Raw genomic sequence first — 17,701 nt, forward strand, 5'->3', positions numbered from 1 at the left:
GGCCAACCGCCTTTCCACTTTTCATCTTCTTCATAGCAGTCCTCACTTCATCCTTACTGATCCACCCCACTTCCAGATTCACTATCTCCACCTCTTCCAACCTTCTCTCTCTCTCATTTTCTTCATTCATCAGCTCCTCAAAGTACTCCATCCACCTTCTCAACACACTCTCCTCGCTCGTCAGCACATTCCCATTTGCGTCCTTTATCACCCTAACCTGCAGCACATCCTTCCCAGCTCGGTCCCTCTGTCTTGCCCATCGGTATAAATCCTTTTCCCCTTCTTTTGTATCCAACTTCTCATACAGCTCGTCGTATGCCTTTTCCTTGGCCTTTGCCACCTCTCTTTTTGCTTTTCGACGCCACTCCTTGTACTCCTGCCGACTTTCTTCATCTCTCTGACTATCCCACTTCTTTTTCGCCAACCCCTTCTTCCTTATACTTTCCTGTACTTCCTCATTCCACCACCAAGTCTCCTTATCTTCCTTCCTCTGTCCAGATGTCACACCAAGTACCTTCCTAGCTATCTCCCTCACAACTTCTGCTGTCGTTGCCCAATCATCCCACCCATCTTTACCACCATCCAACGCCTGTCTCACCTCCTCCCTAAATTTCACGCAACAGTCTTCCTCCTTCAGCTTCCACCATCTGGTCCTTGGTTCAGCCCTCACTCTCTTCCTCAACCTCACCTCTAAAGTCATCCTACAGACCACCAATCGATGCTGTCGAGCTACACTCTCCCCTGCCACAACCTTACAGTCACTAATCTCTTTCAGGTTGCATCTCCGACTTAAGATGTAATCCACCTGTGTGCACTTTCCTCCACTCTTGTATGTCACCCTGTGTTCCTCCTTCTTCTTGAAATACGTGTTTACCACTGCCATTTCCATTCTTTTTGCAAACTCTACCACCATTTGCCCTTCCACATTTCTCTTGTTGAGACCGTACCTCCCCATCACCTCCTCATCCTCTTTATTCCCTTCCCCAACATGTCCATTGAAATCTGCTCCAATCACCACTCTTTCATCCTTGGATACACTCTCCACCACTTCATCTAACTCACTCCAGAAATCTTCTTTATATTCCATCTCACACCCCATATGTGGGGCATATGCACTGATGACATTCATCATCACCCCTTCAATTTCCAACTTCACACTCATCACTCGGTCAGACACTCTCCTCACCTCCAATACCCTCTTGACATGATCTTCCTTCAGGATTATCCCGACACCATTTCTCCTCCCATCCACACCATGGTAGAACAGTTTGAAACCACCTCCAATGCTCCTCGCCTTACTCCCCATCCACTTGGTCTCTTGTACACACAGCATGTCCACCTTTCTTCTCTCCATCATATCAGCCAACTCTCGCCCTTTGCCAGTCATCGTCCCAACATTCAGAGTTCCAACTCTCACCTCCACACTTCTACCCTTCCTCCTCTCCCACTGCCTCCGGACTCGCCTTCCCCGTCTCCTTCTCCTCCTTTGCCCAGCAGTAGCACAATTTCCACTGGTACCCTGCTGACCACCGGTACCGGTGGCGGTCGTTGGTAACCCGGGCCTCGACCGATCCGGTATGGAAATTCGTTTTGTTGTCCGCATAATGATTTGGCATAGGTTTTTACGCCGGATGCCCTTCCTGACGCAACCCTGGTCGCCTCTTACGACACACAGGGATATGGTACACCTATTCTAACCGGGGCATACACCGGGCCCAGTACAACTGGTGCTCATTTCGCCGACCTCGGAAGGATGGCAGGCTGAGTCAACCCCCTGGTGTTTTCGACTTGGTTTTTTATATATATATATATATATATATATATATATATATATATATATATATATATATATATATATATATATATATATATATACACATATATATACACACACATATATATATATATATATATATATATATATATATATATATACATTATATATATACATATACATACATATATTAATTCAGTGTCCCAACGGGGCTTGAACTCAGGACCTCTTGGGTCCCAAGCCACTGCCCTTACCACTGCGCCAACACCAGGCTTAAAAACACTATATAATATGTGGATGTGTATGTATATATATATATATATATATATATATATATATATATATATATATATATATATATATACAATAGTCACACACACAATATATATATTTATGTGTATAAATGTATATATATATATATATATATATATATATATATACATACATACATACATACACACATATATATGTATACATACATACATACACACATATATATGTATACATACATACATACACACATATATATGTATACATACATACATACACACATATATATGTATACATACATACATACACACATATATATGTATACATACATACATACACACATATATATGTATACATACATACATACACACATATATATGTATACATACATACATACACACATATATATGTATACATACATACATACATACACACACACACACACACACACACACACACACACACACACACACACACACACACACACACACACACATACATACCGGGCGTAGTGGCGTGCGCCTGTAATCCAGCGACTCGGAGGCTTGGGTTGGAGGATCGCTTGATGACGGGTGCTCTGCACTGCGCCGCGCTATGAGAGGGTGGAGGGCAGCCCGGAATAATGGCGAAACCCAATCCTTATCCCTGTGTCGTAAGAGGCGACCAGGGTTGCGTCAGGAAGGGCATCCCGCGTAAAACCTATGCCAAATCAGTATGCGGATCATAATGGATGATCCGCTGTGGCGACCCCTAACGGGAGCAGCTGAAAAACGAACAACAACATATATATATATATATATATATATATATATATATATATATATATATATATATATATATATATATATATATATATAATCGTATATATTTGGAAACGCAAAGGCTCGCAAGCTGACTATAGAAATTATAAAGGAATCACCCTTCTATCAGTAGGAGCAAAAGCCTTTACATGGATATTCCAAACAGAATTCAAAAACCCTTCATCAAGAAATGCTACCGACAACAGGCAGGCTTCACCCCCCACAATTCAACAGGAGAGCAGATCGTTGCCCGCCGCCAGATTGCTGAAAAGATCAACCATTGCAGCCCATGTTTACATGAAGAAAACGTTTCACTCCCTCAACAAAGACTGCCTATATGGCTCCTGGTCCAAGCATCCGGAGTTTCTACAAAACCTGATCCAAGCACATGATGACAATGAGGAAAGATGTAGTCATGTGTGGAGTGATCTCTCAGATGCAATCACATGCAACAGAGATGGACGCTGGGGATATGCTTTTGCTCCAACATTATTGCTTTGGGTGATGGACTACTCTGTTATAAATAACACCCTCCAGCCAGGTAGCCATGACGATGGGATAAACCTTGGTACATATTACATTTACATGGATCTGTACTTTTCTGTTGATGTGGTCCTGTTTGCAGAGAAGGTTGGTACTCGCATCTCTACACTCCAGGATTTCAATGACAATTCATCCATGTTCGTTCTGCAAGTCAGCTGGAATAAGACAAAGACCCAATGCCAAGAGTGAGGAGATAATCCTCCTTCCATAAACATTGACAATAACCGTTCTGTGGACACAGTCACAGAGTACGAATATCTTGGTTCTTGCATCTCCCAATCAATCAGGGAGCTCCATGACAGAACTTGGGAGATGCTCTACCATTGCACAGTCTACATTGGCATCACTTTCTACTGTGTGGAAAACCCTGGTTAACACTCGCCTCAAGTTCAGACTCTATCGTTTAATGGTGATGCTATGTCAATTTAACCACTCAGTGGTGTAATAGTTGGAGCATCCACTTCAAGCCTGGGAAGTTAGTGGTTCAAAGCCTTCCCCAATCACACCAAAGACTTTAAAATGGTAGTGCTGCTTCCTTGTTTGACATTAGGCATTTTTTTTAAGGTGAAGAGCACAGACAATCGCCAGAGATTTGCATCCATGGGGAGGAGGAAATTCCTCCTTTAGAAATGCTCCATTGAGTGCGGTGAGAATAGCGGCACCATTGGTGTGACGGTGCTGGTACCGAGAGTGCCCCGGAAAGTGACGGCACCTCACCCAAGCTCAGTGGCTGTGTTTGTCTCATGTAACAGTTTTGTGTTGTGTGTATGTGTATGTGTATGTGTATGTGTATGTGTATGTGTATGTGTATGTGTATGTGTATGTGTATGTGTATGTGTATGTGTATGTGTATGTGTATGTGTATGTGTATGTGTATGTGTGTGTGTGTGTGTGTGTGTGTGTGTGTATGTGTATGTGTGTGTGTGTGTGTGTGTGTGTGTGTGTGTGTGTGTGTGTGTATGTGTGTGTGTGTTCCACTACGAGCCTTAGATCATGTTTAAAAAGTGACCAACATGGGATCGGTCAGATCAAGTGCATTGGATTACAAATCCTGGCATGGTCCTTATGTAAGCACCCCACCAAGTGGTGCAAATAACGAAGTGCCCACAAAGCTTGTGTCATATGAAAGCAAATGAATAAATTTACTCAATTACTCACTTCGGGCTAGAAAATGCACTCACACAAAACGTTTCACCTTTTAGCCATCCAATGTACGAGCTGTATTTCAACCGTTTCAGTGGATAAAATGAAACAGTTAATGATAAGCTGTACTCTCTCCAACCACTCATTCACAAGTGAAAAATCTACAACAAACAAGCTGAACCCTCCCCCATCACCCACTCTCCATGCTGGTTCATTGCTGCCACCATGAGTGCTGTCCAACCCAGGGTATGTCTCTGATCAACATCCAACTTGCACTGCATCAACCTAATGGGAACACGGAGAATGGAGGAAAGCATGAAACAAAGAGAAATTTGAACCAATCATCTCCTCCCTGTTATACAAATATAAATAAGGACATGTAGGAGAACAACCAACACAGAAACAACCCTAACCATTACACATAGTGTCTGATTAAATTGCAAATTCACTGAGTCTCATCAAATTGAAATCAATATACAGAATCACCATTAAAGCCTGGTGTTGGCGCAGTGGTTAGGGCAGCGGCTTGGGAGTCAAAAGGTCCTGAGTTCAAGCCCAGTTGGGCCACTGAATTAATACATCAGGGGGTTGACTCAGCCTGTCATCCTTCCGAGGTCGGCGAAATGAGTACCAGTATACTGGGCCGGTGTATACCCCGGTTAAAATAGGTGTACCATATCCCTGTGTGTCGTAAGAGGCGACCAGGGTTGCGTCAGGAAGGGCATCCGGCATAAAACATGTGCCAAATCACTATGCGGATCATACGGATGATCCGCTGTGGCGACCCCTAACGGGAGCAGCCGAAAGAAGAAGAAGATACAGAATCACCATTAAATTGCATGCAAATAACCCAAAATAAAACGACAGACAATGGAAGATTACTGGAGTTTAAATAAACAATGCAAAAAAACGAGTCTTGTTCTTTTCTTACATCACCATGGAAATACATTCAACCATTGCCTCAACGTGCAAGGTAGAATAAACCTTCCTCCTCCTCCTCCTCCTCCTCCTACTCCTCCTCCAGCAAAGCAACGTCATGTAACAAGGGCAGTTCAAAGTTGCTTTTTATTGTTGAAAAGGTAAAAATATTACATCAATGCTGAAAGTTTGACCAATAGCATTGCCTCCTCAGAGCAACTCACACAGGAAGTATTCTGGTTAAAGAATTCTGAGCAAAACAAATGTCGATTAACATAGTCGCAAGTGCTATGGAACAGAGGTGGATCATCAAGTTCCTTGTGAAGCAGAAAATCAAAGCATCTGAGATTCGAAATCGACTGTCTGCCCAATTTTGTCGTGCACCTCTTTCACTTCACACAGTTCGGCGATCAAACAATGGGAGTTCAAAAAATAGCCTCAAATTGGTGAGCGATCTTCAGCAATCTCACGTGTAAGGAACAACAGTAATTCTCGCGAATATTAAACATGAAGAACACAATTTTGGGATTGCCGGATGACTACCTGGAGAAATTGCAGAGAATATGGGTGAGAATGTTCAAACGATTATTCATTTCAGGGAAATTGCAAATAATTTTGGTGAGAATGTTCAAACAATTATTCATTCCAGGGAAACCGCAGAGAATTTGGGTGACAATGTTCAAATGATCATTAATTCCTGAGAAATTGCAGAGAATTTTGGTGAGAATGTTCAAGCAATCATACATTCCAGGGAAATTGCAAAGAATTTGGGTGAGAATGGTCAAACGATCAATCATTCCAGGGAAATTGGAAAGAATTTTGGTGAGAATGTTCAAACAATCATTCATTCCAGGGAAATTGTAGATAATTTGGGTGAGAATGTTCAAACGATCATTCATTCCAGGGAAATTGCAAAGAATTTGGGTGAGAATGTTCAAACGATCATTCATTCCAGGGAAATTGCAGAGAATGTTCAAAGGATCATTCATTCCAGGGAAATTGCAAGGAATTTGGGTGAGAATGTTCAAACAATCAATCATTCCAGGGAAATTGTAGATAATTTGGGTGAGAATGTTCAAACGATCATTCATTCCAGGGAAATTGCAGAGAATGTTCAAAGGATCATTCATTCCAGGGAAATTGCAAGGAATTTGGGTGAGAATGTTCAAACAATCATTCATTCCAGGGAAATTGTAGATAATTTGGGTGAGAATGTTCAAATGATCATTCATTCCAGGAAAATTGCAAAGAATTTCGGTGAGAATGTTCAAACAATCATTCATTCCAGGGAAATTGTAGAGAATTTAGGTGAGAATGTTCAAACATTCATTCCTGAGAAATTGCAGAGAATTTGGGTGAGAATGTTCAAACAATCAGTCATTCCAGGGAAGTTGTGGACAATTTGGGTGAGAATGTTCAAACAATCATTCATTCCTGAGAAATTGCAGAGAATTTGGGTGAGAATGTTCAGGGGATTTGGGCATGATTGCTCAATCATTCATTGGATTTGGAACATCGAAAAGATCATTTCTTCACACTCGAACCTCAATAAGGCGAATGCAAGACACCCTGTAGATTCCCATCTAAGTTTTATTTCAGGTCCATTTTTAACCTCCGCCATCGAAGATCGGAGGTTACTGTTTTCACCCCTTTCTGTTTGTTTGTTTGTGAACAGTATTACGGAAAAACTCCTTGACGGATTTCGACGAAACTTGGTGGGGGGATTAGGTATGGTCCAAGGATCATGCCATTGGATTTTGGACTTAGTCCAAAATCTAATATGGCCACCATGGCGTCCATTTTGAAAAAATATATTTTAATTTTTTTTTTTTTTGCATTTCTACATGTTTTAAGTGATTTCACCCCCCCCCCAAAAAAAAAAAATTGTTAGAGTAAAAAAAATTTTTGCAACTTTTTTTTCAACAAAATTTCGATTTTTTTTTTTTTTGCATTTCTACGTGTTATAAGTGATTTCCAACAAAAAACATGCCAAAATTATAATTGCGGCTGATTTTGGAACTTCAGGTGGATATACCCACGTAAAATCAATTTCTGTCTCAAGGAATCTAGTTATGACGAATGATTAAGTATGTAAAAGTTAAAAGTAAAAGGGAAAGTTGCAAACTATAACTCTGTGAGCACTGTTGACGTCAAATTGAATGAATAGGATATCAAGTTCACTTGAGTGACCCAGCAGTATTGGCGGCGGAGGTTTTGCACTCTACAGAGTGCTCCCCCTCTAGTTTAATGTGTGGTACAAATGATACCCTTGCAGAATGTGGTTACTTTGAATAATTCATTATAACATGATATGTGGATAACATTCCTCAATCAATGCAAAATAAGCTGATGTCGATGAATGTTTTGATTACACAGTGGATTGTTCAAGTCATGTGATGAGCAAAAGGTAACACAAGTAGAAAGAAAATAGATAGACCGTTGAAGAAAAATGTTATCCACCAGGAGAAGTCAGGATCAGCTGATGTTTCAGGTGTTAACTCTCAATCAGAGAAAAGGAGGGGTAACAACTCAACATGAAGTGTTAATGCCTGAACCGTGAGCTTTTCCTTGGTTCCCACGGTGGTTAACATTCCTCAATCCATTGTTCCACCTGTCTGCTAGCGCAGACTGACACGCGTTCAACAGCAAGACGAGTTCTTCGTTTCATACAGAAAACAGCTTTGCAGTTAAGAAACCCAACAAATATGCCTGAATGATGAAGATGAAGCACGTGTGATATGCAAAAGGTCAATAGTTTTCCTGCTCGTCTTCTTCTTGAACTTCTTCACATCCCCTTCCCAAGGGGTGAGGCCGATGGTAGAAATCTTCTGCACTGCCGTGACCAGAAAACTCCTCCAACGCCCTCCGTCTCCAGCCAACTCTCTCCACTCTCCAACCACCCCGACCTTATTGATATCCCTCCTCACACAATCCTCCCATCGCAACCGTGGTTTACCCATTTTCCGCCAACCTTGCTCTCTTTGCCATTCTCTCTTCCCCCCATCTGCACAAAGTATCCATCCCACTTCAGCCAGATTTTTACCAATCTCTCTGTCAAGCTCATCTGCACACCAATCTCCTCCCTCAGTTGATCCATCCTCCTTCGATCCACCCTCTCCACTCCCACAATCCTCCTGACCCAGTTGTTCTCACAGACCTGCAGCATCTGTTGTTTTCTCTCCGTCAGTGCCACAACCTCCAGATCGTAAATGTACTGAAGGCCAAAATGGTTTCTCCTCCGCAATTCAAAATTCTTTAATAAGATTAAAGCAAATGCCACACACAACCTTTCATAAAATATATCACAATCAGTAATTCGGTCATTGAAAAACAGAAAACGGTCTGAAAGTCAAAACAAAGGAAGGGTTGGAATAGAAATGACCATGTCCACATCCACAAGTTACACAGATTCCACCACCACGACCAAGCATTCACATCACCACCACCACCACCACCACTACCACCACCCAAGTTACCTTCGAACTTCATCCAAATGGCCTGTTCTTGCAGCAAGCAGGAGGTGAGTTTCTGTTTTGGGTGTGATGGGTCACAGCGATGATCAATTAAAACACTTACACTGCAATATCTAACAGAGTGAGTAAAATAACTGACACCTCTTCTATTTACGAGAGATATCATCCACAGCGATAATCAATTAAAACACAAACATTTATATATCTATAAATACAAGTACCTACACCTCTTCTATTTACGAGGGATATTATCCACAGGGATGATCAATTAAAACACATGAATACATCTATAAATACAATTACTGACACCTCGTCTATTTACTTGGGATATCAACCACAACGATGATCAATTAAAACAAAACATTGCTAGATCTATAAACACAATTACCTACACCTCTTCTATTTACTGGAGATATCATCCACAGCGATGATCAATTAAAACACAAACATTTTACATCGAAAATACAATTACCAACACCTCTTCAATTTACTTGGGATATCAACCACAATGATGATCAATTAAAACACAAATATTTATATATCGACAAATACAATTACCTACACCTCCTCTATTTACGAGAGATATCAACCACAACGATGATCAATGAAAACACAAAACATTTATATATCTATAAATACAATTACCTACACCACTTCTATTTACTCGAGATATCATCCACAGCGATCAATTAAAACTCAAATATTTATATATCTATAAATACATTTACCTACACCTCTTCTATTTACTCCAGATATCATCCACAGCGATGATCAATTAAAACAAAAACATTTATATATCTATAAATATAATCACCTACACCTCTTCTATTTACGAGTGATATCATCCACAGCGATGATCAATTAAAACAAAAACATTTATATATCAATAAATATAATTACCTACACCTCATTTATTTACGAGAGATATCATCCACAGCGATGATCAATTTAAACACAAACATTTATACATCTAAAAATACAATTACCTACACCACTTCTATTTACTCGAGATATCATCGACAGCGATGATCAATTAAAACACAAACATTTATACATCTATAAAAACAATTACCGACACCTCTTCTATTTACCAGAGATATTATCCACAGCGATGATCAATGAAAACTCAAATATTTAGATATCTATAAATACAATTACCTACACCTCTTCTATTTACTCGAGATATCATCCACAGCGATGATCAATTAAAACGCAAACATTTATACATCTAAAAAGACAATTACCTACACCTCTTCTATTTACCAGGGATATTATCCACAGCGATGATCAATTAAAACTCAAATATTTAGATATCTATAAATACAATTACCGACACCTCTTCTATTTACTTGAGATATCATCCACAGCGATGATCAATTAAAACACAAACATTTATACATCTATAAATACAATTACCGACACCTCTTCTATTTATCATGGATATTAACCACAGCGATGATCAATTAAAACTCAAATATTTAGATATCTATAAATACAATTACCTGCACCTCTTCTATTTACGAGAGATATCAACCACAACAATGATCAATTAAAACACAAAACATTGATATATCTATAAATACAATTACCTTCACCTCTTCTATTTACTCGAGATATCATCCACAGTGATGATCAATTAAAACATAAAACATTTATACATCTATAAATACAATTACCGACACCTCTTATATTTTCCAGGGATATCATCCACAGCAATGATCAATGAAAACTCAAATATTTAGATATCGATAAATACAATTACCGACACCTCTTATATTTACCAGGGATATTATCCACAACGATGATCAATTAAAACACAAAACATTGATATATCTTCAAATAAATTACCTCCACCTCTTCTATTTACTCGAGATATCATCCACAGCGATGATCAATTAAAACACAAACATTTATACATCTATAAATACAATTACCTACACCTCTTCTATTTACGAGAGATATCAACCACAACGATGATCAATTAAAACACAAAACATTGATATATCTATAAATACAATCACATACACCTCTTCTATTTATTCAAGATATCATCCACAGCGATGAGGAATTAAAACACAAACATTTATACATCTATAAATACAATTACCGACACCTCTTCTATTTACTCGAGATATCATCCACAGCGATGATCAATTAAAACACAAACATTTATACATCTATAAATACAATTACCGACACCTCTTCTATTTACCAGAGATATCATCCACAGCGATGATCAATTAAAACACAAACATTTATACATCTATAAATATAATTACCGACACCTCTTCTATTTACCAGAGATATTATCCACAGCGATGATCAATGAAAACTCAAATATTTAGATATCTATAAATACAATTACCTACACCTCTTCTATTTACTCGAGATATCATCCACAGCGATGATCAATTAAAACACAAACATTTATACATCCAAAAAGACAATTACCTACATCTCTTCTATTTACCATGGATATTATCCACAGCGATGATCAATTAAAACTCAAATATTTAGATATCTATAAATACAATTACCTCGACCTCTTCTATTTACCAGGGATATTATCCACAGCGATGATCAATTAAAACTCAAATATTTAGATATCTATAAATACAATTACCTACACCTCTTCTATTTACTTGAGATATCATCCACAGCGATGATCAATTAAAACACAAACATTTATACATCTCTAAAGACACTTACCTACACCTCTTCTATTTACCATGAATATTAACCACAGCGATGATCAATTAAAACTCAAATATTTAGATATCTATAAATACAATTACCTTCACCTCTTCTATTTACGAGAGATATCAACCACAACGATGGTCAATTAAAACACAAAATATTGATATGTCTATAAATACAATTACCTTCACCTCTTCTATTTACGAGAGATATCAACCACAACGATGATCAATTAAAACACAAAACATTGATATATCTAAAAATACAATCACATACACCTCTTCTATTTACTCAAGATATCATCCACAGCGATGAGGAATTAAAACACAAACATTTATACATCTATAAATACAATTACCGACACCTCTTCTATTTACCAGGGATATTATCCACTGCGATGATCAATTAAAACTCAAATATTTATATATCTATAAATACAATTACCTACACCTCTTCTATTTACTCGAGATATCATCCACTGCGATGATCAATTAAAACACAAACATTTATACATCTATAAATACAATTACCGACACCTCTTCTATTTGCCAGAGATATTATCCACTGCGATGATCAATTAAAACTCAAATATTTATATATCTATAAATACAATTACCTGCACCTCTTCTATTTACTCGAGATATCATCCACTGCGATGATCAATTAAAACACAAACATTTATACATCTATAAATACAATTACCGACACCTCTTCTATTTACCAGAGATATTATCCACAGCGATGATCAATTAAAACTCAAATATTTAGATATCTACAAATACAATTACCTTCACCTCTTCTATTTACCAGAGATATTATCCACAGCGATGATCAATTAAAACTCAAATGTTTAGATATCTATAAATACAATTACCTCCACCTCTTCTATTTACTTGAGATATCATCCACAGCGATGATCAATTAAAACACAAACATTTATACATCTATAAAGACAATTACCTACACCTCTTCTATTTACCATGGATATTAACCACAGCGATGATCAATTAAAACTCAAATATTTAGATATCTAAAAATACAATTACCTTCACCTCTTCTATTTACGAGAGATATCAACCACAACGATGATCAATTAAAACACAAAACATTGATATATCTATAAATACAATTACCTTCACCTCTTCTATTTACGAGAGATATCAACCACAACGATGATCAATTAAAACACAAAACATTGATATATCTAAAAATACAATCACATACACCTCTTCTATTTACTCAAGATATCATCCACAGCGATGAGGAATTAAAACACAAACATTTATACATCTATAAATACAATTACCGACACCTCTTCTATTTACCAGAGATATTATCCACAGCGATGATCTATTAAAACTCAAATATTTAGATATCTACAAATACAATTACCTACACCTCTTCTATTTACCAGAGATATTATCCACAGCGATGATCAATTAAAACTCAAATGTTTAGATATCTATAAATACAATTACCTCCACCTCTTCTATTTACTTGAGATATCATCCACAGCGATGATCAATTAAAACACAAACATTTATACATCAATAAATACAATTACCGACACCTCTTATATTTACCAGGGATATTATCCACAGTGATGATCAATTAAAACTCAAATATTTAGATATCTATAAATACAATTACCGACACCTCTTCTATTTACCAGGGATATTATCCACAACGATGAACAATTAAAACACAAAACATTGATATATCTTTAAATAAATTACCTACACCTCTTCTATTTACTTGAGATATCATCCACAGCGATGATCAATTAAAACACAAACATTTATACATCTCTAAAGACAATTACCTACACCTCTTCTATTTACCATGAATATTAACCACAGCGATGATCAATTAAAACTCAAATATTTAGATATCTATAAATACAATTACCTTCACCTCTTCTATTTACGAGAGATATCAACCACAACGATGGTCAATTAAAACACAAAATATTGATATGTCTATAAATACAATTACCTTCACCTCTTCTATTTACGAGAGATATCAACCACAACGATGATCAATTAAAACACAAAACATTGATATATCTAAAAATACAATCACATACACCTCTTCTATTTACTCAAGATATCATCCACAGCGATGAGGAATTAAAACACAAACATTTATACATCTATAAATACAATTACCGACACCTCTTCTATTTACTAGGGATATTATCCACTGCGATGATCAATTAAAACTCAAATATTTATATATCTATAAATACAATTACCTACACCTCTTCTATTTACTCGAGATATCATCCACTGCGATGATCAATTAAAACACAAACATTTATACATCTATAAATACAATTACCGACACCTCTTCTATTTACCAGAGATATTATCCACAGCGATGATCAATTAAAACTCAAATATTTAGATATCTACAAATACAATTACCTACACCTCTTCTATTTACCAGAGATATTATCCACAGCGATGATCAATTAAAACTCAAATGTTTAGATATCTATAAATACAATTACCTCCACCTCTTCTATTTACTTGAGATATCATCCACAGCGATGATCAATTAAAACACAAACATTTATACATCTATAAAGACAATTACCTACACCTCTTCTATTTACCATGGATATTAACCACAGCGATGATCAATTAAAACTCAAATATTTAGATATCTAAAAATACAATTTCCTTCACCTCTTCTATTTACGAGAGATATCAACCACAACGATGATCAATTAAAACACAAAACATTGATATATCTATAAATACAATTACCTTCACCTCTTCTATTTACGAGAGATATCAACCACAACGATGATCAATTAAAACACAAAACATTGATATATCTAAAAATACAATCACATACACCTCTTCTACTTACTCAAGATATCATCCACAGCGATGAGGAATTAAAACACAAACATTTATACATCTATAAATACAATTACCGACACCTCTTCAATTTGCCAGAGATATTATCCACTGCGATGATCAATTAAAACTCAAATATTTATATATCTATAAATACAATTACCTGCACCTCTTCTATTTACTCGAGATATCATCCACTGCGATGATCAATTAAAACACAAACATTTATACATCTATAAATACAATTACCGACACCTCTTCTATTTACCAGAGATATTATCCACAGCGATGATCAATTAAAACTCAAATATTTAGATATCTACAAATACAATTACCTACACCTCTTCTATTTACCAGAGATATTATCCACAGCGATGATCAATTAAAACTCAAATGTTTAGATATCTATAAATACAATTACCTCCACCTCTTCTATTTACTAGAGATATCATCCACAGCGATGATCAATTAAAACACAAACATTTATACATCTATAAATACAATTACCGACACCTCTTATATTTACCAGGGATATTATCCACAGCGATGATCAATTAAAACTCAAATATTTAGATATCTATAAATACAATTACCGACACCTCTTCTATTTACCAGGGATATTATCCACAACGATGAACAATTAAAACACAAAACATTGATATATCTTTAAATAAATTACCTCCACCTCTTCTATGTACTCGAGATATCATCCACAGCGATGATCAATTAAAAACACAAACATTTATACATCTATAAATACAATTACCGACACCTCTTATATTTACCAGGGATATTATCCACAGCGATGATCAATTAAAACTCAAATATTGAGATATCTATAAATACAATAACCAACACCTCTTATATTTACCAGGGATATTATCCACAGCGATGATCAATTAAAAACACAAACATTTATACATCTATAAATACAATTACCCACACTTCTTCTATTTACCATGGATATTATCCACAGCGATGATCAATTCAAACTCAAATATTTAGATATCTTTTAATACAATTACCGACACCTCTTCTACTTCCTTGGGATATCATCCACAGCAGGACATCAAACAACTGGAAAGAAAGCGTACACTTCCTTGGTCAAATGAAAAATAATTATACCACCACAACTGACAAGACCTGAACAGGCCTGCATCAGCGCCACCACCACAACCTACAAGACCTGAATAGGACTGAATCAGCACCACCACCACGACCTACAACACCTGAATAGGACTGCATCAGCACCACAACCACGACCTACAACACCTGAATAGGACTGCATCAGCACCACCACCACAACCTACAAGACCTGAATAGGACTGCATCAGCACCACAACCTACAACACCTGAATAGGACTGCATCAGCACCACCACCACAACCTACAACACCTGAATAGGACTGCATCAGCACCACCACCACAACCTACAACACCTGAATCGGACTGAATCAGCACTACCACCACAACCTACAACACCTGACTAGGACTGCATCAGCACCACCACCACCACAACCTACAAGACCTGAATAGGACTGCATCAGTACCACCACCTACAAGACCTGAATAGGACTGCATCAGCACCACAACCGACAACACCTAAATAGGACTGCATCAACACCACCACCACAACCTACAACACCTGAATAGGACTGCATCAAAACCACAACCACGACCTACAACACCTGAATAGGACTGCATCAGCACCACCACCACAACCTACAACACCTGAATAGGACTGCATCAGCACCACAACCTACAACACCTGAATAGGACTGCATCAGCACCACCACCACAACCTACAAGACCTGAATAGGACTGCATCAGCACCACAACCTACAACACCTGAATAGGACTGCATCAGCACCACCACCACAACCTACAACACCTGAATAGGACTGTATCAGCACCACCACCACAACCTACAACACCTGAATAGGACTGAATCAGCACTACCACCACAACCTACAACACCTGAATAGGACTGCATCAGCACCACCACCACAACCTACAACACCTGAATAGGACTGCATCAGCACCACAACCTACAACACCTAAATAGGACTGCATCAGCACCACCACCACAACCTACAACACCTGAATAGGACTGCATCAGCACCACCACCACAACCTACAACACCTGAATAGGACTGCATCAGCACCACCACCACAACCTTCAACATCTGAATAGGACTGAATCAGCACCACCAACACAACCTACAACACCTGAATAGGACTACATAAGAGCCACCACCACAACCTACAACACCTGAATAGGACTGAATCAGCACCACCACCACAACCTACAACACCTGAATGGGACTGCATCAGCACCACAACCACAACCTACAACACCTGAATAGGACTGCATCAGCACCACCACCACAACCTACAAGACCTGAATAGGACTGCATCAGCACCACAACCTACAACACCTAAATAGGACTGCATCAGCACCACCACCACAACCTACAACACCTGAATAGGACTGCATCAGCACCACCACCACAACCTACAACATCTGAATAGGACTGAATCAGCACCACCAACACAACCTACAACACCTGAATAGGACCGAATCAGCACCACCACCACCACCTATGAAAGAATGGGACGACATAAACACCACCACAAACGACTAAAATTGTCAATGAAATTCCATCACCACCAACAACTGACACCACCACCCAAGTTTCTCTCACCATCTCCGTGGGAACGGGACGCGCAGAGCGCCAGTCCTGACAGAGCTGCAACCAGACCGCGACCCACGACCCTCTCGAAGTGGGTCCTCACAGGTGTTTTAATGGACTGGCACGACATCGTGCGGATGTGGTCTCGTACTGGAGGACTGTATAAACCTCCATACAGGGACGACATGGACGACAACCGCCGAACCTGTCGGGAAATTCGGACAAACCACCTTAACGCCATGGCTCCCTCGGACCACGCTGAGCACACGATTTCCGCAAATCACGATTTCCTTGATTCTTCGTGTGATCCTGTTGAATGTATTGGAATTTTATCACACAAAGGAAGCTTTAAGAGATTGTAAACACAAAACAACGAAAAAATCATTTCTACTCGAAAATTGATGTCAAGGAACAAAAACAACCTGTCACGAACTACACCGTCGTGGTCAACTTTGACCGGTTAGAAGGAAGAACAAGCAAATCCAACACAAGTGGAGGTCGTTCAGCCGATCATGCCTCCACGA

At 38.2% G+C, this 17,701-nt stretch overlaps 1 protein-coding gene and 1 pseudogene across 2 annotated transcripts in view; one reads left to right on the forward strand and one right to left on the reverse strand.

Annotated features, from left to right (window-relative positions):
* Positions 1–17,467, reverse strand: part of LOC147010294 (mitochondrial disaggregase-like) — a 116,243-nt gene extending 98,776 nt beyond the window's left edge. The window contains exons 1-3 of one of the 2 annotated variants that reach the window (XM_085860705.1): positions 17,190–17,467; positions 8,925–8,976; positions 4,729–4,815 (exon numbers count right to left, since the gene is read on the reverse strand). In XM_085860705.1, the coding sequence (XP_085716831.1) occupies positions 4,729–4,815; positions 8,925–8,976; positions 17,190–17,418 (368 nt within the window). In that variant the 5' untranslated portion in view covers positions 17,419–17,467. The remainder of the gene's footprint in view (positions 1–4,728; positions 4,816–8,924; positions 8,977–17,189) is intronic. The other variant, XM_085860704.1, reaches the window with a different exon arrangement.
* On the forward strand, positions 2,546–2,686 carry LOC147010295 (signal recognition particle RNA; annotated as a pseudogene).
* Positions 17,468–17,701: the final 234 nt, after the last annotated feature.

The sequence above is a fragment of the Eptatretus burgeri genome, chromosome 16, assembly GCF_056783735.1.
Source record: "Eptatretus burgeri isolate ZD-2024b chromosome 16, Ebu_testis_v1, whole genome shotgun sequence".
Taxonomy (NCBI): Eukaryota; Metazoa; Chordata; class Myxini; order Myxiniformes; family Myxinidae; genus Eptatretus; species Eptatretus burgeri.